The 22,356-nt window shown below is 34.7% G+C and overlaps 1 protein-coding gene across 14 annotated transcripts in view; it reads left to right on the top strand.

Annotated features, from left to right (window-relative positions):
* The window catches only part of LOC109052163 (neuron navigator 1-like), an 87,764-nt gene that overhangs the window by 36,368 nt on the left and 29,040 nt on the right, over window positions 1-22,356 (top strand). For 13 of the 14 annotated variants that reach the window (XM_042759124.1, XM_042759131.1, XM_042759132.1 and 10 more), the window contains one exon: window positions 5,966-6,328. In XM_042759124.1, the coding sequence (XP_042615058.1) occupies window positions 5,966-6,328 (363 nt within the window). Of the gene's footprint in view, window positions 1-5,965; window positions 6,329-14,864; window positions 15,015-22,356 lie in introns of those variants that run through there. The other variant, XM_042759135.1, reaches the window with a different exon arrangement.

Below are 22,356 nucleotides of genomic sequence, written 5' to 3'. Positions count from 1 at the left end.
ATATAAATGAAAATGTATGTGCTAGTTAAAGAATAAGATAGATGCTGTGCTACTTCCTGATGAACATGTTTTCCTTCCCCAAAGGTGTGCTACGCAACATGTGCTTAGCCTAGCAGTTATGCTAACTTTGATCTCAGCCTGTCCTTCCTCCTAACATCAAACCTTTCCCTGCAGGTTAACCATTCACTGCTCTACTAAGTTTCAGAGCAGAACACTTTTGTAATAGATATATAACACGCTTACTAGACCTGCAGCTAATGCTGCCTTCATTTTAAAAGCAGCACTTGTATAAGACTGATGAGCTTCCAAAGACTTGATGGTGCAGGCGTAAATATGATCCATACCAGATTAACCGCACTCAACCCACAGAATGTATGTGTGCATAATGAGCTTTTCTGTAACGGGATACCTCTGTTAGCCTTCAAGACATGGAGATGGATGACCTAATACGACTCTGAATAGAGGAGCGCTGTTTGACTTTTCTGCACATGTCGATTCCTATTAAACACCTGCTGCACTACACAATATCTGGACTCTGTCAAGATATGCACTTGAATTGGAAAATCTGATTAATTACTGAACCACATGGACACTTTTTAGTTCTCATGTGCTGTTTTTGTTTAGGAAAATGGTTTGTCATGTGTTATGCTTTCACAAACAAGTCTTTTATCAATTTGGCATGTTTGGTAATGATGTGTGACTAGTATTTAATCAAAACCCGCAACAACACAGTGTTTTTTTTTTCTTTTAGTAACATTTTGAATTTATTTTTATTTTTTAGATTTTTTTTTTTAATTAAAATTTATTTTTAGTGATTTTGTTGTGTGCTTTTGTCATTTTTTTTTTTTTTTTTTTAGTTTTATTATTATTATTATTTTAGTTATATATTTTAGTACATCAAGGTAGACTAAATGAAAATGAGAAATATTGCCTTGGAAAGCAGCCAAAATAAATTGTTTAATTTTTTTATATTTTATTTTATTATATTTTATTATTTAATTTTATTTTATTTTATTTCAGTTAATTCACTTAATTTTAGTTATTATTTAACAGTACAGTGCATTAGTATTATTACAATAATATATTTGCATTGCAATATTTTTATTTTAATGATTATAATAAAAATCATCATTATAATAATTATTAATATAATTTCATTTGCCAAATTTCCCTACAAGCAAGCAAATCAAACCTGAAGCTCCTTTAAAAAAAAATGCATTTTAATTACATTTTTATCAGAAAAACTGCAATCTGATATATTTTTTCTTCCCCAAATAATTCAGTCCTATTCAGTCCATCAACAACAGAAAAAATTATGAGGTACACGTATTGCAACAAAGGAGAAGTTTTTAGGGCTCCTTTTAGCTTATTTTGTAGCCCCCCTCTATTTAATGTTTGAAAATGAAAAAAAATAAATGAATAAAAAATAGGTATATTAGTATTGTAGTTTTAGTTGTACTGTTTTTTTATGCGTTTTATTTTTTTATTTTTTTTTTTATTATTACTTATTATTATTATTATTATTATTATTATTATTATTATTATTATTATTATTATTATTATTATTATTACTACTATTGTAGTTTATTTTAGTACATAAAGTTAAACTCAATAAAAATGAGAAATGTTGCCTTGGAAACAAGCTGATATTTTATTTTATTTTATTTCAGTTAACATTTATTTCAAGTATGGTTTAGTTTAAGTTAACTGTAATGACCCAGAATGATGCATCAAATTGCAGCTTGTCTAAGTGATCCAACTAACAATTTTCAATAAAATTGTAGAAGGACAGACCTGAACCACCTAGCAACGTCCTAACAACTGCATAGTAACACACTAGCAACCACTCAAAACACCTTAGCAACTGCATACCACACCTTGGCAACCACTCATAACATTTTGGCAGGGTATTTTGCATGGGCAAACACACTCATTTTAGAAATGTAAAGATCTAGTTCAAGTCTGCTTTTGCCATTACATTCATTGTTGATTTTAGTAATAAGAAAAACTCTATAAATGTTCTTGCCACATAGTGTGCGACGTGGAGAGAGCAGGACCTTTGCTTTGGCTTCATGTACAGTAGGATGTGATGTGGCACTGAAAGCGAATGGAAAAGCTTCTCATGAGGTTTGGGAGTGGCTGCGCCGTCACTGTAAAAGGTCCAGTGCAGTGAAATAAGGCTGTGCGTGTGCTACTTTCATACGTTTTTTGAAAATACTGAAAACTTAAACATTTATTCTGTCTAGAAACTCCCATGTTGTTTTTTATCACCAATCCGGGTCTTCCACTATTAATGCCAGGTCTGCCATGAGTGCCAATAATGCTGCTGGATCCAGAATCCAGATATTTCATTCCATTTCATAATCAACACAACTGATATAGAATTCAGATGCACGCAAATGACAAATATGAGTTAAATTGAACTAATTTTTCCACTGATACAATTGTTAAACCGACCGAATGACTGAACAATTAATCAAAATAATATTGATTTTTACTGCGTAATATATGAAGCATTTATAAACCTGTTGCCAAGAAAAAAAAAAAAAAAGATTTAATGTTTGAAAATTAAAATAATTATGTATCAAATTTGTAATTTTACAGTTGTACTATAAAAAATACATTATTCTTTTTATTAGATGCTGAATTTTACAGTACAGCAGTATTATTACAATAATACTCTATTTTTAATTTAAATATTTTATTAAATTCTTAATTTTTAATTTTATAGGTCAATTCCATTATTACAATTCTATATTTCTCACTGCAACAAAAATGATTGTCATAATAATTATTATTGTAGCCATATTTATAGAATCACAATAGAATTTTCTCTGCCAAATTGTGCAACCCTACAAACAAGCAAAGCAAACCTGAAGCTACTTTGTAATACATCGTAATTTATTTTTTATCAGAAAAATTGCAATCTCTTTTTTTTCTGTTCCCCAAATTTTTTTTCTGTTCAGACCTTAAAAACCCATCGACAACAGAAAACAATTATGAGGTATACTGCAACAAAGGAGAAGTTTTAGGGTTTTTCTCTTTCTTTTTTTACCAAAATAAAAGTTAAAAGATTTGATGTTTGAAAAAAAAAAAAATTTATTTAGTATAAAAAATGCATTTTTATTTTATAGTACGTTATAATTATTATTATTAGAATATTTTTAAATATTTTTATTTAATGATAATAATCATAATTGTTTTTTATTTTATATAACTTCATTGGCAAAACAAATACAGTAAGTAAGTAATTTTAATTTATAAAGCACATTTACACACAGCGCAAACTGACCAAAGTGCTGTACAATGAATAACTAAAAAGACAATAAAAAATAAAAACACATAGAATCAATAATCATAATTATATAAAACATAAATAAAAATAAAGCCTTCAATATCAGGGCCCACAAGACAGAGATACAGAAAACAAACAGGAGTACCAGGTTAGGGAACAAGGAATGCCAAGGAATAAAAATTAGTTTTTAACCTGGATTTGAATGCAGCAACTTTAGGGGGCAGATCTAATATCCTGGGGGAGCTGGTTCCACAAACGTGGGGCAGCAACTGCAAAGGCTCTATCACCCCTCTGTTTAAGCCGTGAGCACGGTACAAGCAGGAGCCCTTTGTTTGAGGATCTCAGAGACCTTTGAACTGAGTATGGCTGTATAGCCCATTAAGTGCCTTAAAAACAAACAATAAAACTTTAAACTGAATCCTAAAAGGAACTGGGAGCCAATGCAAGGAGGCCAAAATGGGGGTGATGTGCTCGCGCCTCCTAGTGCCAGTTAAAAGACGCGCTGCTGCGTTTTGTACTAACTGCAAATGTCTAAGTGATGATTGTGGGAAGCCAAAGTAGAGGGAATTGCAATAATCCAGCCGTGATGTAATAAAGGCATGGATAACTTTCTCAAGATCGTTAAAAGATAGGAATGACTTCAGGCGGGAAATCATTCTGAGCTGGTAGAAACTGTTTTTAACAACAGAACTAATCTGTTTGTCAAGATTGACACCCAAATTTCTGGCATACAGTTTGATAAATGGGGTGAAGTTTACCTAAATTTTTACCACAGTGCATCTTGCCTTGGGAGAACCAAAAATAATCACTTCTGTCTTGTCACTGTTTAACTGGAGAAAGTTGTTAACCATCCAAGTTTTGATGTCTTCGAGACAGGCCAGAAGATATTGTATGGAATCCCTAGATTTTAGAGGCAAGTACAACTGTGTATCATCCGCATAGAGATGAAAAGAGATGTTGTGCTTCCTTATGATGTCACCCAGTGGGAGCATATACAGGCTAAAAAGCATAGGACCCAAGATGGACCCCTGAGGGACCCCATATGAAACAGAAGCAGAGGATGAGGAGAACTTGCCAACAGATACTGAGAAAATCCTATCATTGAGATAGGAACGAAACCAAAGTAATGCGGTCTCCCTAATGCCCACCTGCTGATCAAGGCGAGTAAGGAGGATGTTGTGATCGACGGTGCCGAAGGCGGCACTAAGATCCAATAATATCAGGATGGCATTATCACCTGAATCTAGTGTAAGGAGAAGATCATTGGTTATTTTGAGCAGAGCGGTTTCAGTACTATGAAGTGATCTAAAACCTGACTGAAGAGGTTCTAGTACAGTATATTGTGAGTGGTCAAAAAGGAGAGCAGCTGTGACAGAACAGCTTTTTCCAAAACTTTAGAAATAAAAGGAAGCTTAGAAATGGGATGGTAGTTATTTAGGCATTTAACATCGAGATCATGTTTTTTGAGCAGGGGTTGGATAACCGCATGCTTAAAACATGTAGGGACAGTGCCGGATGCAAGACATAAATTTAAGATGACCTGAATGGAGGGGCCGACTACATCATAAACATCCTTTATAATAGAAGAGGGCATAGAATAATAAGATGAAGTAGTAGGTTTCATATGTGATACTAAATTCCTCAACTCAATGAGAGAGATGGGCTGAAATTGGTTAAAAGTAGCCAGTACCCCTGAGCAACCAGGCGGAGCAGCAGATGAGGTGGGGGTAAACACTGATCTACAGTTCTCAATTTTATTAGTAAAAAACTTAAGAAATTTCTCACAGGTATCGGTAGATACATCAACAGCTGGGGAATTTAAGGGGTTGATAACAGAGTTTATCATACTAAATAAAATTTTTGGTCTGTTTGAGTGTTTACTGATCAAATAAGAGAGGTGCTTTGCTCTGGCTATTTTTGCTGCTTCCTGAAAAGAGGCTAATGCAGATTTAAAAATTTGAAAAGAAACATTGAGATGATCCTTTTTCCATTTCCTTTCAGCTTTACGACAGGTCTGCGTAAGAGAGCGCGTATCCTCATCTAACCAGTAATGAGATTTTAATTTGGAGCGAGTGTATGTGAAAGGTGCTACAGAGTCAAGTATGGAAGAACAAGATGAGTGAAAAAGGGTAACTAATTCATCTGGACTAGTGGATACAGCAAACCTGACCTTTTAAAAAAATAATAATAATATCTAGTTGTTCCCAATTCGTTCAGTCCTAAAATAACCCATTGACAACAGATTGAAATTATTAACAGACCTGCTGGCAACAGAGTTACATTGACCAAGTGACCCACTAGCAATAATAACAGACCAAATAATTCTCGAACACTAACCGAATAACCAAATGCCAGTGTTTTTGTGTGCTTTTTATGCCTCGAGTGCATCAAATATTTCAACCCACAAGTGCATTTTCTTGCATTTCACAGCTGTCTGATGAATTATCCTGAGAGTAGTGTGTGTAAAAATAGCATGGTGAAGGAAGCCGTTATATTATTCATTTGAGCTGGTGCATCTGGTTATGCAATTTTCATCCTCAACAGATGAATTCTAACACAGATGCATCCTTTTCTTCAGCAGGTCCTGAGTTCCTGTGGCCCTCATCCGATCCAACAGCCCTGTTATGTTGTGTTTTGCATGCATCAGTAACCCTCTCTTTCCGTCTACAGTTGTTTGGACAGCAGCGTCTGCTACGACAGCGATGAAACCAACGCTCGTAGCATCTCCAGCCTCTCCAACCGCTCTTCTCCTCTCTCCTGGCGCCACGGCCAGTCCAGTCCTCGCCTGCAAGCCGGCGACGCTCCTTCCTCAACGGGCAGCAGCTATGTGTCGGGCAGCAAGGCCTCGTCTCAGTACACCTCTCACACCATGCCTGCCCGCTGCTCCAGCCGCCTCAGCCACACGTCACGCAGCGAGTTCATCGAAGGCCTGGACCCCGGAGACAGAGACCTCAAGCATGGTTACCTGAGTGATTCTGATGTACTTTGCAAGAGCCTTAATGATGACGATGATGACGACAATCTGGCCAATGGGTGAGTGTCTGCATGTGTTGCTTTGCTTTATATTTTCAAACTTTCATCAAATTCAGCACAAGAGGGAAGTTGATGAAGATGATGCTTCACTCTTAAAAAGTAGGTTTTCGTAGTGATGCAATAGAAGAATCATTTTGGGTTCCTCAAAGAACCTTAAAGTGCACAGTTCTTAAAAGATCATTTTTTTTTTTTTGGTGTGAAGAACATTTTAATAAGTTAAAGAACCTTTTGTGCAGTGGAAAGGTTCCATGGATGTTAAAGGGTCTTCATGCCAACACCATTTTTAAGAGTGAACTGGTAGAAATGTAATAATAACATTGTTCATTACATAATGAAGACGTTCGTAATGTCTAATATAAAGTGTTCATAATGCTAGAATGTCAGGAATGGGACCAGGAGACGCAGTATGACTGTTATCCTGCCATGCAAGTACACTACACTAGATTAAAAAGTCAACAGTGTGTAGTGCATCAAAGAGGGGTCAGGCTAATTATCCACATTACCAGAGAGGCATTCAGAGATGCTTCATAACATTAATACAGGATCTTCAGACTTTTGTATAGGATGGTGTAAAATGTACAAAACATATGTAGTTGGGGCTCAATGCGTACTATTTTTATTGCTTTGGATGTTTGCTGCAGCTGCGAAATCTGTGTAGACTGCAAAGTTTGGGGTCGGTAAGATTTTTTTTTTAATGTTTTTGAAAGTAGTCTCATGCTCACCAAAGCTGCATTTATTTTATTAAAAACTACAGTAATATTGTGAAATATTATTACAATTTAAAATAGCTGGTTTCTATTGTAATTTACTGTAAAATGTAATTTATTTTCAGCATCATTACTCCAGTCTTCAGAGTCACATGATCCTTCAGAAATCATTCTAATATGCTGATTTGCTGCTCAAGAAACATTTCTGATTATTATTAATGAAATATTATCAATGTGGAAACTTTCTGTGGATTCATTGATGAATAGAATGTTCAAAAGAACAGATAAATCATTTGTAGTAATATCTTTACTGTCACTTTTGATCAGTTTAACGCATCTTGCTGAATAAACTATTAATAAAAAATAAAAAAAATCTACTGACCCTAAACTTTAAACACTCTTGGTTCAGTTCAATAATATTGATTATTAAGTGTGGTATTGACAGTGGAGGAGGTGTTGTGAGCGTCAAAACCAGAAATGCTCTGCTTTATGCAAATAAGAATTTAAAAAAAAAGTGTAACTTCAATAGAAGGTACTTTGGTTGTAGCCGAATATAAATATCATTAATACACATCTTGGTCACGCTGAGTTAGTATATTTTATTTTGTTCATTGGTTTGATATTTAGACACACACCAAAATACTAGCAAATAATCAAGTAGGCATTTTATCCAGTGACTTGCAGTTGTTAGCTGGCTCAGATTCAGACAGGGATAATACAAATGGTTGTCAAAAGCAAAAATGCTACGAAATGCATCACATTTTGTGAGAAAGTGTGACATGCTTGAAAAAAACAGACAATATTTTTGGAATCAGCACCCCAAAAAGATCAAGATTTCATTCATTATTGGATTTCATTCAGGAAATAGGATGCAGGATAGTATTAGAGATCCAAGTACACACTGACACCTTTGTTTCTACTCTTTTGAAACACCGAATTTGTCTCCAAAGCCAAACTTTTTCAACAGCAAATCTGCAGCTTTTCAACGCACCCAGTCACCATTCGTGTCGTTTTGCAAGGTCGAGCTATATATAACTCAATGATTTGATTGTAATCTGCATGCCATAGTGACCTTGTGTTCCTCTTGGACTCGGCCAGCACGCAGCAGCAGGAGTTTGACAGCAGGTGTCTGATCTGAACTCAGTCACAGCCAGATTTGAGGACAACCACTCCTTTATTGGCCTTGATTGTCTTTCTGATTCCTCCTTTTCACAGCTCACTGCCGGGTCACACACCCTCGGAAACACACATTGCATGCACAGCGAGTTGATGAAATCCAGGCCAGTTCTCCTGGGCGTGAATCTGGGCTTTATCTGGGAGGCTCATGCAGAGTTTAGCCTCTTTAGCGAGTGCCGCATGATGGTGGGGTGATCAAACCCAGCCCTCGTTCTCACTTTCTACTGCTGCTTCAATGCAGTGAGAAGAGAGAGCGAGAGAAACTTACGGTACATAAGAGAGAACAGACCTCAACAGTACGGATCATCAGAGAGCTTTGGGTCAAATGTCTCTTACATTATCGGGCCAGTCTTAACCCTCCTGCTGTGTTGGAGTCAATCTGACCCACACTTGATTTTCAAACTGCTCTGAAAAATGGTTCAACAGTTTCTTTTTTTTCTTTTTTTTTTGGTTGGGGGGACATGAATGTGCATGCAAAGCTTCAACACATGGATGTGTTTTGAATAGGCTGTACAAATGTTATGATTAGATTGACCTCGATGCAATTTGCCAAAAATAAACACTGTGAAAAACACTAAAGAGCCAGGTGATTAGTTTGGAGGTTTGTGTCAATAAAAGTCAAGAAAATAGCACAGTTTATCACAGTATCATATCTGCATGCGCTGAGCTGGAAGATTTTGCTAGATAAAGTAATTGTAGCTAAGAAATGGTTTGGAAGCCAGATGTTGATGTTTGCTGTTCCTGCAGTTTGTGCTCACTTTACAAATATAGGTAAAAGCTAAGTCTGCAGTTAGACAAATAGCGTGTATTGATTGCGTCTGGCCTGAGGCGAGCGCATGTTAGCGTCTGTTGCTGTGTGCGTTTGTCCCCTGAGACTGAGAGTGTTATTGGATAGTGACCTGTTCTCTTCCTATTCATGGTCAAACTCATCCTGGATCTTGATTGATAATTGGTGATTTACTGATTTACAAGCTCATGTTTTCTTATAAGTTGTTTTTAGGACAAGTAGCATGTTTCCCCAGCATTAAGATCAGCATTAGCACAATTAAACATGCTCTCACTCCCAATATATAAATATATAATTTATTATTAAATAAAAAAATCTAATTTCTGTATGTAGACAATGTATTAAATTATATTGTATGTATTACCTATATATTACATTTAAAAGTATGTATTTACCATTATTATTTATTATTTTATATGTATAATTAATAAATTAACTAAATAATGTAATAAAGTAAAAATAGATATATTTTATTAAGTACACAAGTCGGCAAAATATATAACACTGTTCTTGTGGTTTTTGGATATTTGAATAAAAAAATCTTACATATTGCTCCCGAATGCAGAATATCTTGAAAGGCTTGATTTGTACACCTTATTTATTTATTTTATTTTTATTTTTGATTTTGGGAGTGATTTAGTTTTTTATGGCTTTCAGTCTTGCACATTATGACACTGCAAATAATCTTATGAAGGTTACTTTAACCTTCATCTTCTGCAGTCTAAGTGCCGTTCCATGTACTGGTCTCCATATGTCCCTGCGGCACAGATATTATGCTCTCATATTTCACCCTAAAGCTTGACCATTCATATGAGAGGATGTTCTCACAATGACTCACACCAGTGCTGAGATTCCTGCTACACTGTCAGTGATGGTCAGTGCTCTGAGATGCTGAAAGATCAAAGGCTGAGCTCTTTGGGCTCGACCTCAATACGTCTGTCTGACATTTTCAGAGACCGAGAGAGAGCCCTTCATTTGGCAATTAATGAGCTGATGATTTAGAATACTCACAACAACAACACTGACAGCCCACCCAGAATCATCTATTTACCATAGCTGACACATAGAAATAGTATCTAGATCAATAGGTTTTTACATTCCTAAAGTGCATGTGAGTAGTGTTGGCCCATGTGGCTGGTTGCTAGGGTGTTGCTATGGCATGCTAGGTGGATGCTCTGTGGTTGCTAGGGTTTTGCTATGCGTTTGGTAGGGTATTCTGAGTGGTTGTAAGGGTGTTTTTAGATTGGTTGCTAAGTGTGTTCTAGTTGGTTGATTTTTTACATGTCCTAAAGTAAATGTGAGTAGTGTTTGCCCATGTGGCTGGTTGCTAGGGTGTTGCTATAGTATTCTGTGTGGTTGCTATGGTATTCAGGGTTGCTAGGGCATTGCTATTTTGTCGTTAGGGTATTCTGGGTGGGATGTAAGGGCATTGTTAGGTGGCTGTTTACAGATTTGTATCCTTCCTGCAAAGTGATTTTTTCACTCATTTTTATCAACCACTGGGTAAAAATTTTAATAATTTATATTAGGATGTTTTTTTTTTTTTCAGGTTCCTTATCTTTTCTAAAAGATAACTGCACTAAAAATATCTGAAAGGGTTAAGGAATATCTTTGTCTGGTGATGCACAGTAGGGTTGCAGTGGCGGGTGTGTCTGTGAACATGCAGCAGCGCATGTGTTGCCATGGTAACCCCCATCATCCTGACTCTCGGTGACCCACAGTGTGTGTGACTGCAGATGGAAAATGGCTGCATATTACAGCAAGAGGCTGATGAACGCCTGTGTGCCATTGATTCTGGATGTGCTAGTAATCAGTTCAGAATCAGCTTACTTCCTGTTTCTTTTCAGGCAGGGTTTTTACAAGGCCTTAGGAGTGCAAATTACATCAGGCAAGCTATTTTGCACATCTGCAAATTGCATTGTGGTTAAAGCATAAATGGTTATTAAAATGAGGAGTAAAAAAACACATCTCGAGATTTCTTCTCTTCTACGGCTTTTTCTCATCTAGTTGTCTAATAAACCTGCCATTGTGTGTTATGACTATTGTTTGCTCTTTTATGAATTGCTTTGTTCCTTTTGTAAGCCGCTTTTGATGACAGCATCTGCTAAATGCATTAATGTATGTATATAATGAATACGGATTTTCAGATGGGTTATTCTAGACCACTGCAGAAAATACTCTAAAAATGTGAATAATTTTAATTGAAAATAATGCAAAAATGCTACAATGTTACATTCTTACAAATTTGTAAAGAGGACAAATTTATGCACAAGAGGAAAGATGACCAGCGTAGATCTCTCAGCATGTGGACATCAGCTGTCCTACAGACAAATAAACACACCATAACAACATCTGGAGAGGTGTCTGGGGTCTCTATTATTCTAAGACTCCCATTACATACACATTCTCTATGTGTGGTCAGGCTGAATGCTGGACGTGTCAGTGACTCTTCTGCATCAGTCTGTCTATCAGTCAGGTGCATGACAGACTTCATTGTGCTTGTATCAGAGGGTGTGACGAGGGTCTTACTTCACATGTTGTGACCCCTGCTGGATACATACTGTAACTGCAGGGCTCTTTAGTTTAGCATGTGTGAGATTTTTATTTTTCAGGATGTGAAATGCCAGTCAGATGGTGATGTCAACACTGCTCCACATACCTTGAAATGACTTTAAAACATTGCAAAGCACAGAAGAATGTGAAATGCATGTGTGGGAAACACCCGTCGGTGAAATATTATAGCAGCTTCTCTCTGCTGTGGGTGTTTCATGCGGGTGTCAGTGAATTATCGCTATTATTAGGTTTCTTCGGTGGCTGTGCAGATCTGTGTGCTGTGCATTGACATGGAATTGCTTATAAACAAGTAAATCAGTAAAGAAAGGTTTTATCTCCATGCAGAGATCCCAAAAGAAAAGATTTTTATGTTTAATATCTTAATATTCATATGAAATGAAATGAAGACTTTGCTTAAAGGAATAGTTCACCAAAAAGGAAAATATGCTAAATATTTAGGCCATCCAAGATGTATAGATGAGTTTGTTTCTTCATCAAAACAAATTTGGAGAAATTCTATCACTTGCTCACCAATGGATGCAGTGAATGGGTGCCGTCAGAATGAGAGTCCAAACAGCTGATAAAATCATAACAATAATCCACAAAGTAGTCCACACCGCACCACACATCTTGTGAAGTGAAAAGCTGCATGTTTGTAAGAAGCAAAACCATCTTTAAGATGTTTTAAACCAAATCTGTTCTAAAGAAGAAACAAACTCATCTTGGATGGCATGAGGGTTGAGTACATTTTCAGCAAGTTTGTTTTAATTCTCCAGTTTCTCAAATCAAGCAGTTAAATGCTCAGATTTGCTAAAATACAACAATGTTCAATCCAAATCAGAACTCCATCAAATTCTTTCTAGAGCAAATGATCTGATCAGCTATCCATTTTATAGCACTATACACTTATTTGTAGCTATTTTTATCACTAAAGACCTTCTAAGAGAACCATCTCAGATAAAGTTGATGCCTAAATGATTCATAACTGAGAAATCTCTTGAGTTACTAAAGAGCAACCTCTGAGCAATGAAGTTTTCCTCTGAGCATGTGTAAGGAAAGTGTGCAAGCCTTTTGTTAATGTTTCAGGTTGATTTGCTGTGGTTTGGGATACTCATATAATTTGTTTCCAGTCGTGTGAACACAACCCACCATCTTACATCTTGATCTAACAGATGCTTTGTGTAAAAGACTCTCTAACGCACTTTGTTGCATGAAAGTCAGTCCTTTTCCAACACGGTAACACGTGGAGCATTTGTTCGGGCAAAAGCAGTTTGATGGGACTGAAGTCATTTGATTTATAGTTTGGCTGAAATCTTCATTTAATAATTGTTGAAATGTATTCCTGACACGAGAGTATAAAAATGAATGATGTGTTACTCATGCACTGCATTAGTCTGAATCCCAGAATCCAATTATTGTGTATTTAGAAGCTTGTTTCACAAGTAAACTGCAGTCTTCCCGGACTGATGTAGTGACATTATGTGTTAATGGTAATGCCAAACAACAGAAATAAATAGTTAATGCACATATGTGTTATTCTGTAGATTTTATTTTACTGAAACAACACCCATTTACTTCCATAACATGATGTATTTTAAACTAAAACAGACTGTACTGAATTTGAGTTTGCACTGCATCTTAGTCTTAAATATTGAAATTGTAAAAAAAAAAAAAAAAAAAAAAATAAAATGAGCATGCACATTTTTTTAAGGTGCAAATACATCGTGGTTTTTAATGCATTTCTTTTTTTATAATGTAATGTCTTATTCTGAACTTTTCATCAAGGGCTGTAAATATGCATCCGTTTGCTATTTGCGGAAACATGTTTTATATGTTACGATTATCCATGTTTAGAGATGATAACCTTGTGGCTGAAGGAACGCGGGCCACACACAGTGTGTTTGGTGTATATATATCTTTGTGTGTGTGTGTAGACATGGTTTGGCACCACTGGACCCACATGAAAGAACTGAGATGGACAACAAACGATTCAAGCTTCACTCAGTAACTCGCTCCGAGCTAATATATTCCTGCTTTTCACTGTCCTTCTCATGCTCATGTGGTGCTCATCGAGTCTTTCCCCCGCTGGACTCTGGCATGAATGAAGCAGAAGCTCTCCACATCAAAGGTGAACAGAGATAAATGTGTGCAAATCCTCCGTGTGCATTTGCAGTGAGTTTGCCGATGTGGAAAAGCCATTAACGGGTCTGTCATGGAAAGTTTGTGCGTTTCTGGCTTCAGCTGGTTCAGACACATAGCCAGAAGTTTATCTCACCGGTATTTCAGTAGATGTAGGGTGTTGTAAATCTAAAAACTCAAAACACTTTCCATTAAGCTTATGTACTGCATATGTAAAGCATTATAAAGGTATTGCCTTTATAAAAACACTGTGGTGATACCATGGTACATTAATAATACTATGGTGTTTTTATAAACTACTGTTCAAAAGTTTGAGGTCAGTATGATTTTTTAAATATTTTCGAAAAAGAAGTCTCTTCTGCTCATCAAGGCTGCATTTATTAGATCACAAATACAGTAAAATGACTGTTTTATATTAAAATATATTTTAAAATGTAATTTATTCCTGCGATGCAAAGGTGTATTTTCAGCATCATTACTCCAGTCTTCAGTGTCACATGATCCTTCAGAAATCGTTCTAATATACTGATTTGCTGAAACATTTCTGGTTATTATCAATGTTGAAAACAGTTGAGCTGCTTCATATTTCTTTGAAAACAGAGATACATTTTTTCAGGATTCTTTGATGAATAGAAAGTTCAAAAGAACAGTGTTTATATGAAATAGAATCTTTTGTGACATTACAAATGTATTTACTGTCACTTTTGATCAATCTTATTGACACCAAACGTTTAAATGGAAGTGCATAAACCATGGTACAGAATGATTGAAATAATAATATGCCATGGTTTTTTACATTATATGGCACTCCAAAATACCTCAAAAATTTGTGGCATTACATGTACAGTACAACAAAGCGTGGTATTACCATGGAGGGATTACATGAATAATTGTATGAAAGGTTATGCTGTTATTATAGACTATAAAATAAGTGTGTGTGTATATATAAATATATATGGGCAAGTTTCATATAAATGTCCTGCAGTCAGTAAGTGCACTGTGAGTGCTGCAGTCAGTCGTCTTCATCAGGTCCAGCACTACTGCGGCTGTATTTGTCCTCGCTGGACGCTGCTGTACATCTGGATATGATTACGGTCTGCCCGGGAGGTGGGGGTGTTGCCTGTGGAAGGGGGACTCCTGGTCTCAGTCAGATAGTTTCAATGGATGTGAGCTGGATTAAGCGTGAACAAAGACACGATGACTGTGTGTGATTTCATGTGACTCACTGCCGGGAGAGATCAGCGATGAATGAGGGATTCGCGCGTGGGGAGTTTCGCCCTCTGACGACATCTGCATGTCTGAACAGGACCATGTTCTTTTCAAAGTGAGTTTTTTTTTTTGCTTTGCAATTATGAAAGGAATAAAAAACGTTTGACAGCAATATGTGACCTTGGACCACAAAACCAGTCATAAGGGTCAATTTTTCAAAATTGATATTTAAACATCATCTGAAAGCTGAATAAATGTTATGATAGGACATTATTTGGCCGAGATACAACTATTTGAAAATCTGGAATCTGAGGGTGCAAAAAAATCAAAATACTGAGAAAATCACCTTTAAAGTTGTGCAAATAAAGTTCTTAGCAATGCATACTACTAATCAAAAATTAAGTTTTAATATATTTACAGTAGGAAATTTACCAAATATCTTCATGGAACATGATCTTTACTTAATATCCTAATGATTTTTTGCATAAAAGAAAAATCAATAAATTTGACCCATACAATGTATTTTTGTCTATTGCTACAAATATACCCCAGTGACTTAAGACTTTATGCCTTTTGTTAATGTTTCAGGCTTGATTTGCTGTGGTTTGGGATACTTACATAATTTGTTTCCAGTCGTGTGAACACAAGTCACCATCTTACATCTTGATCTAACAGATGCTTTGTGTAAAAAACTCTCTAATGCACTTTGTTGCATGAAAGTCAGTCCTTTTTGCTTTTGTGCTCCATGGTCACATATACTTTTTTTTTTTTTTAATCAAAAAGACACTGTTCTGTATTTTTTTTTATGAAACTGATATTTTCCGTTCTAAATTCTGATTGGATAAGTTGCATTCGAAGCCAGTGTAAACACACCTGTGATCGCACATTATAGTCAAATATTGTATTAATGCATCAAGTTGCAGCCTACAGTTGTTAATGAACTATGTTACTTGGTGTTATTATTATTAAATATAATAGTAATAGTAATAGTAAAATAATAACAACAAACAACATTAAAACAATAACAACATAAATAAATGCAATAATTTACTGAACTGCTGTCTTACTGATGTACAGTGTATTTTTATATAAATTATATTAAATTTTTTGCTATTTTGTTTTTTTATATATATTTTCAGTTTTAATTTTAATTCATGTTTAGTTCATGATTTTGTCTTTTTCTTTAGTAGTTTTTATTTGTACCTTTACAATTTTATTTTGTATTTAATATTTTATGTATATGTATATTTTATATTTTAATTTTTTTATTTATATTTTGTATTTTATTTATATTTTATTTTAATTGTTTTACATGCATTATATTTATTTAACATACACTGCTGATTTTAGTTCACATTTAAGTAATTTTGTTATATGCTTTTGTCATTTTTTATTAATAATTAAAATTAATTTACTATTTAATATAAATATATTATACGTTATTTTTAAATTTTTAGGTTATATTTCTTTACTAGTTTTAGTTAACAGTAACGAAACTGCTGATGTAAAACAGTGTGTATTAGCCTATTGTATTAATATGTGTAATATGAAGAAAAGTTCATTAATATTCTCTTCAAAGAAGAAACAGGGTGACTCCTATTAGTAAGAGACAAACACCAACCTGCAAGTGCATGTTCATGTTTACAGAGGTCAAGGTCAAATCTTGAGCGGCTAATTAGGATTTGTAAAGGCTTTTCTTCCTTTTGAAGTGGCGCTGTATTTTATTAGTCAGTGTACTGCTGGAGTAACCATGCTTGTTTGAATTGGTCACCTGAAAAACAGCTCAAGACTCCGCATGCTCTTGATTGTGTCACTGATGGATTGAATCCTATTTTTTTCTCCAATATGGGTGTAACTCAAAATAGAGTCTCAGCTGATATGAGTGCTGTACTCTGGGAGTTGTCACAAAGCCCCAGATGCCTTTCATATGGACTAAAGTTGGGAGGAGAACATAATTGCTCAATATTTGAAGCCCAAAAAAAGCTCTCCACCCAAAGTCATTTCTCATTCTCAAACTGAGCTGACTAGTTTTCCTTATGCACTGCTTCATTCTTCACATAGACCCTAAAGGACCTGTTTGAAGAAGGATATCGGCCCACTGCAGCCTCTATTCCTGTCCACACTTGATATTTTTGTGAGAGTGAAACTCAGTTCAAGCATGTTGGTTTTGATCGTGTAGATTTTACTCAAGCTCCCTGTATTTAGTCACACTTCAGACAAGAGCTTTATCTCAGTATTAGACAAACAAGAGCACCTTTTGTCTCTGAGCGTCTCATTCGCCAGACTTCTGACTATTGAGTCAAAGACTAGTCCATTTTACTGAAATAATATTTTCTTGTAAAACATACTCCAATAATCTTTGTTTTATTTTACAATTTAAAAAATATATATATTTTACAGTGCACATTACATGTAATTTTAGAGTAAAATAATGTCAAATATATGTTTTTTTTGTTAGTAAAAAATAGGTTGTTTTGTGTTGCTTAATTAATGTTTATTGCATTATTTTTGTCGTGTGTTGTTGTGTTTGTGTGTCTGTGCACCATCTATGTGCCATTATTGGCCAAGTTTTATGGACTGATTTACAGTATAGTGGTTTTCTAATTTACCACTTGTATTATCATGATAATTATCAGTACATATTAAGTTAAACCAAATAAAGACTTTGACATTTAACATTAAATCATTGAATGCAACATATGGTTATATAAGTTATAAAATATACACTAATATGCCATCTCATAATATCCAAAGCATTGTCACTGTCACATTGAATTTCTGGCACCCATCTGCTGTTTCTTTACCAAAAATTGAACAGGATATTTTTTGCAGAGTGCACTTTAAAGCTACTACAGAAACTAGCTGTATTTCTTAGGTTATCATCTGTTTTTTCTCAGCGGCTGTGATGAATGATTTCCTGAGTTACTGAATGTTCAAATGAGATTGATGGCACCATTGCCCATTCTGGAGACCACAGCCCAATATAGAGACAGCGAGTGTTTCCTGAGAGAGGGAACATAACAGGACTTTTATTACTGAGAGTGAGTCTGATGAAGCAAAGCTTCTGTTCTCAGACATCAGTCACAGCGTTTGTGTGAACAACCTCAGCTTGTGTCTGCAGTGTTTGTATATATATATATATATATATATATATATATATATACAGAGCTGGGTAGTAACGGATTACATGTAATCTGGATTATGTAATCAGATTCCAAAACTCAAGTACTTGTAATTAGAGTAAACTACTTTTTAAAATACTCGTAATCAGACTACAGTTACTTTTTTATGGATTACGATTACATTTTATTTACACAATGGTAATAAATTGTTCACAATTCTCTGATTCTCCTAAATTTCCTTTTTTTAAACGTTTATATTTTTTCCTATTAAACCTGCCACATATATACATTCGTGATTCTTCGAATTTTTCCGGCAGAGAGGGGGAGGGATATATATATATATTAGTGGTGGGCCGTTATCGGCATTAACGTGCTGCGTTAACGTGAGACTCTTATCGGGCGATAAAAAAAAATATCGCCGTTAATCTATTCTCAAAGTTGGGTTGGGAGCTGGGTCTATACTTACGCAAGCTATGATGACTTTCACCGTGATAGTTTAGCGCGGATGTATACCTAGACGAATTGCACTGTAGGAGGCGAGAACGAGTCTTTGAACCTGTGTGTATGCCTACTGTGAAATTACCAAGCTTCCCAAAAAAAACCTCGACAAGACTCACGCCTGTTTCACACATACTCCGTCTGCAGTGCGTATGCAGTCCCGGTGCAGAAGCAGCACGCACTCATTGTGCTTTCACACAAGACGCGTTTGCAGTCCGCTTCTGATCCGCGGCTGTTTAGTCCACAAACACAACATTTGTTCATTATTCTATATTACAAACCATTTATAAAAAAAAAAAAAAAAATTGTGACTATTATCACAGAACAGTAAAAATATTTCATAATCATAGACATTAGTTTAAACTTAATAAATATAAACAACGTATTATTTGCATTTGACTTCTAGGTTTGTATAATAAGCTGCTCAAGCAAGCGGCAAATCATTTAAACACAACAATTAGCCTACTTTTCTTGTTGGGATATCGCAAATATTTAAAATTAAAGCACCGCTGACAGAAACAGTCGACTCTCGTGCCTTTTGCATTTAAATCTTTATTACAAGCAATCGCACGGTTCTTAATGAACTTTGTTTTTCTGCTTCCATAAAAGTGCATAGGCCTATATCATGCTGCCCCGTTTATCTAAAGGTGCTCTTTCTTGTTTTAAACCTAGCCAAAAACCCATGTGTTGCGTTTATAACACAGAAGCCTTTAATTAGTATTCATTTATTGTGAAACTACTGCATTTCCGTTTCAATCCATGTTATTTTAATTCAGCGCATGCAGCACAGCAAAAATAGACTCGGTACGTAAACGATCGCTGCACTGCTGCAGACGCACCGCTCCTGGAACGCACTGACAGACCACAACCGCGTGAACACTGGAATCCGTTAACATGGGTGCGTAAAAAATGCAACACATACGCACTGCAGACGGAGTATGTGTGAAACAGGCTTAAGGTTGTTTGCAACTTATGCAATGCGGAATTAGTTTACTGTAGGAGTTCTTCCAGTCTCAAGTTCCACCTAAACGCAAAGCATCCCTGAGCTAATGCGGAAGATGCCGGGCCAAGCAATGTAGCGCAGGGGAAGAGTCGTTGTCAAACTACTATGTTTGAGTGCAGCACAGCTCTATCAGTAATAACAAGTACATCTTATTGAACATAATTTGAATGCCTTCCTCAGAATTCAAATGAGCCATTTTAATCTAGATTAATCTAGATTAATTCCAAGATTACAGTGAGATTAATCTAGATTAAAAAAAAAAAAAAATATATATATATATATATATATATATATATATATATATATATATATATATATATATACCGTTTTCTAAATTTACTTAATCATAAGTAAATATCCTTTTATTCAGTATTACTAGCAAACACTAACAGCCAAGGTACATTAGTGTTAGTATTTTTTAAGTATTAACTGTCCATACATTGCACTTGAAAAAGAAGCTATTGTGGCTCTTGTTGGTGAATTAAATATATTTTGTGGAATATATTTTTTTCTTTGTCAAAATAGTACAAGATTAGACTAATTCAATATATGTGATATCAAATAAGGGTTAGCACAAATGTAATCTAAATGTAATCCAAAAGTAATCAGATTACGTTACCAAAAATGTGTAATCTAAGAGATTATATTACTGACCACAAATTTTGTCATGTAATCTGTAATCAGTAACTGATTACAATTCATAAGTAATCTACCCAGCTCTGTATATATATATATATATATATATATATATATATATATATATATATATAAGCTTTAATTTATTTTTATTTCAGTTTTGCTTTTAGTAATTTAATACTTTTGTGTCAGTTAGTTACCAAGAAAACGTGCCAAATTTTATTAGTTATCTAATATTTATATTGTATTTTGATTTGATTTTTTGTTTTAGTTTTTGTCTTTATATTCTAGCTTTAATTTATTTTTATTATTTTATTTATATTTTTATTTTATTTATATATTTTTATTTTTGTAATTTTATCCATTTAATTTTAGTGATTTTAGTGCATCAACTTTATTTCAATTAGTTGCCAAGGCAACACTTCAGATTTCAGCTTGTTTTTTTGTTGTTTGTTTGTTTTTTTGTTTGTTTGTTTTTTTACGTTTTTTATACGTTTTTACATTTTTCTTAAAGTTATCTAATATTTATGTTGTATTAATGCCATTTAAATAAATGAAATAAGTCATTTAATGCTTTTTTTTCCCAATTAACGAAAATATTTTTAATTGTTTAATACTTTAATAGACTTTATGACAGTGAGTTATGACAGTGAGAGAATCTAGTTGTTGAATTATTCTTTAGTCTTCTCATTATGTAATATCTCAGCATGGTAATCACAATTTCCGTTCAAATGAGAATAAAACTAGCTGACACAGACGTTTGCCGACTTTTGGCTCCAGTGTGCCACCAGTACATTTCAAACGGGTGGAAATAGAAACTGATGTGGAAAAGAAAAGCATTAAGAAATGTCTTTGCGGAGTTGTCTCTAACCATTGAAACATGTAGGCAAGTCCATTCTCTCCCCTCTGTGCCCCACAACCTGTAATTAGCACAAATTGCTGGCTCCTTAAGTTGTTCTTCCGAACATCAACAAGCCATTTTTGTCCTCTGTTTCTTTGGCACCCATAATTCCCTTTTCCATCTCCGTAGACTCTGCTGAGTCGGAAACCACAAAGTACTTTAGACCCAACGTGATGCAGATAGAGACAGACGGACAGACACAGATCTACAGTGATCGTGACTCAGGTTCATTTCATCAGTTCTTCAGTGGCTCTTTGAAGCACCTTCGCTTCAGAAAGAACCTTCTTCTGGTCCACAATCATCTTTCACTGTATAGGGTTCTTGAGATCAGCAAAAAAACTAGGATCTCCATCAGTATTTTTCTTGTTTCATTGAAAAAATATCTAAACCCTGTCCTTTACCCTTAAATGCAAGAACTATAAAATTACTGAACAATAAAAACTGTAATGTTTTTAAAGAATTAAGTTACCGTTTTAAGATTTAAGAATTTTATTTATTTCTCTATTCACTTCCTCTTCCATATTTTTACTTTTAATTAAGGATAAAATCATTCATAAACTTTTTTCTAAACTTTTATTTTGAGTTAGTTCCTCATCTGTTTTATGTCATTATCACATCTTTTTTTTAGTTTTGTCTTTTTCATTTTTTATTCTGTGAAAGTTAAACACCCATTTACTTTATAGTTTTTTAAGAATTTATTTATTTATTTATGCATGTATGTATGTATGTATCTCTATTTTTGTTGTTTTGGTTTTTTTATTTTGCAAAAGTTAAATGTCCATTTAATTCACTGTTTTTAATTATTAAGAATATAATTATTCCCAACCTTTTTTATTATTATAAAAAAAAATTAATCATTATTTTACATATTTTGTTTCTCAATGTGTCACTGAATTAAAGTTGTAATAAACAGAAAACACAATTACATAAAGAGGACAGTTTGGAGAGGAAAGTTTTTAAATGTGCAGATCTTGCACAGCATTTGCGTTCACATACATACAGTATGTACTGTATGTTTCAGGTCTAAATCACATCTTTGTCATGCAAGATAGAAGATGAATCATTATAAGCCTAGTTTGGCTTTCCCTCTTTAAGAACAGATGGATAAACCCCAAAGCCGTAGCGTTTGCCAGAAAAACCCATTCGTAGTTACTGCCCCGATGCTTTGCCATTCATAAACTCACTGACCTTAAGAACAATACAGTTATTTTAAACCCCTCCAGTCACTACCCATCATTCCTGTTTTGCATCTACATCCCTTCCAATGTTTTTTGGGAAGTAAATGCAAGCCTGCTCC

Source organism: Cyprinus carpio, chromosome A6 (genome assembly GCF_018340385.1).
Source record: "Cyprinus carpio isolate SPL01 chromosome A6, ASM1834038v1, whole genome shotgun sequence".
In the NCBI taxonomy this organism is placed as follows: Eukaryota; Metazoa; Chordata; class Actinopteri; order Cypriniformes; family Cyprinidae; genus Cyprinus; species Cyprinus carpio.
Note: the sequence above shows the minus strand (reverse complement) of the source record. Positions and strands in the feature narration are given on the sequence as shown.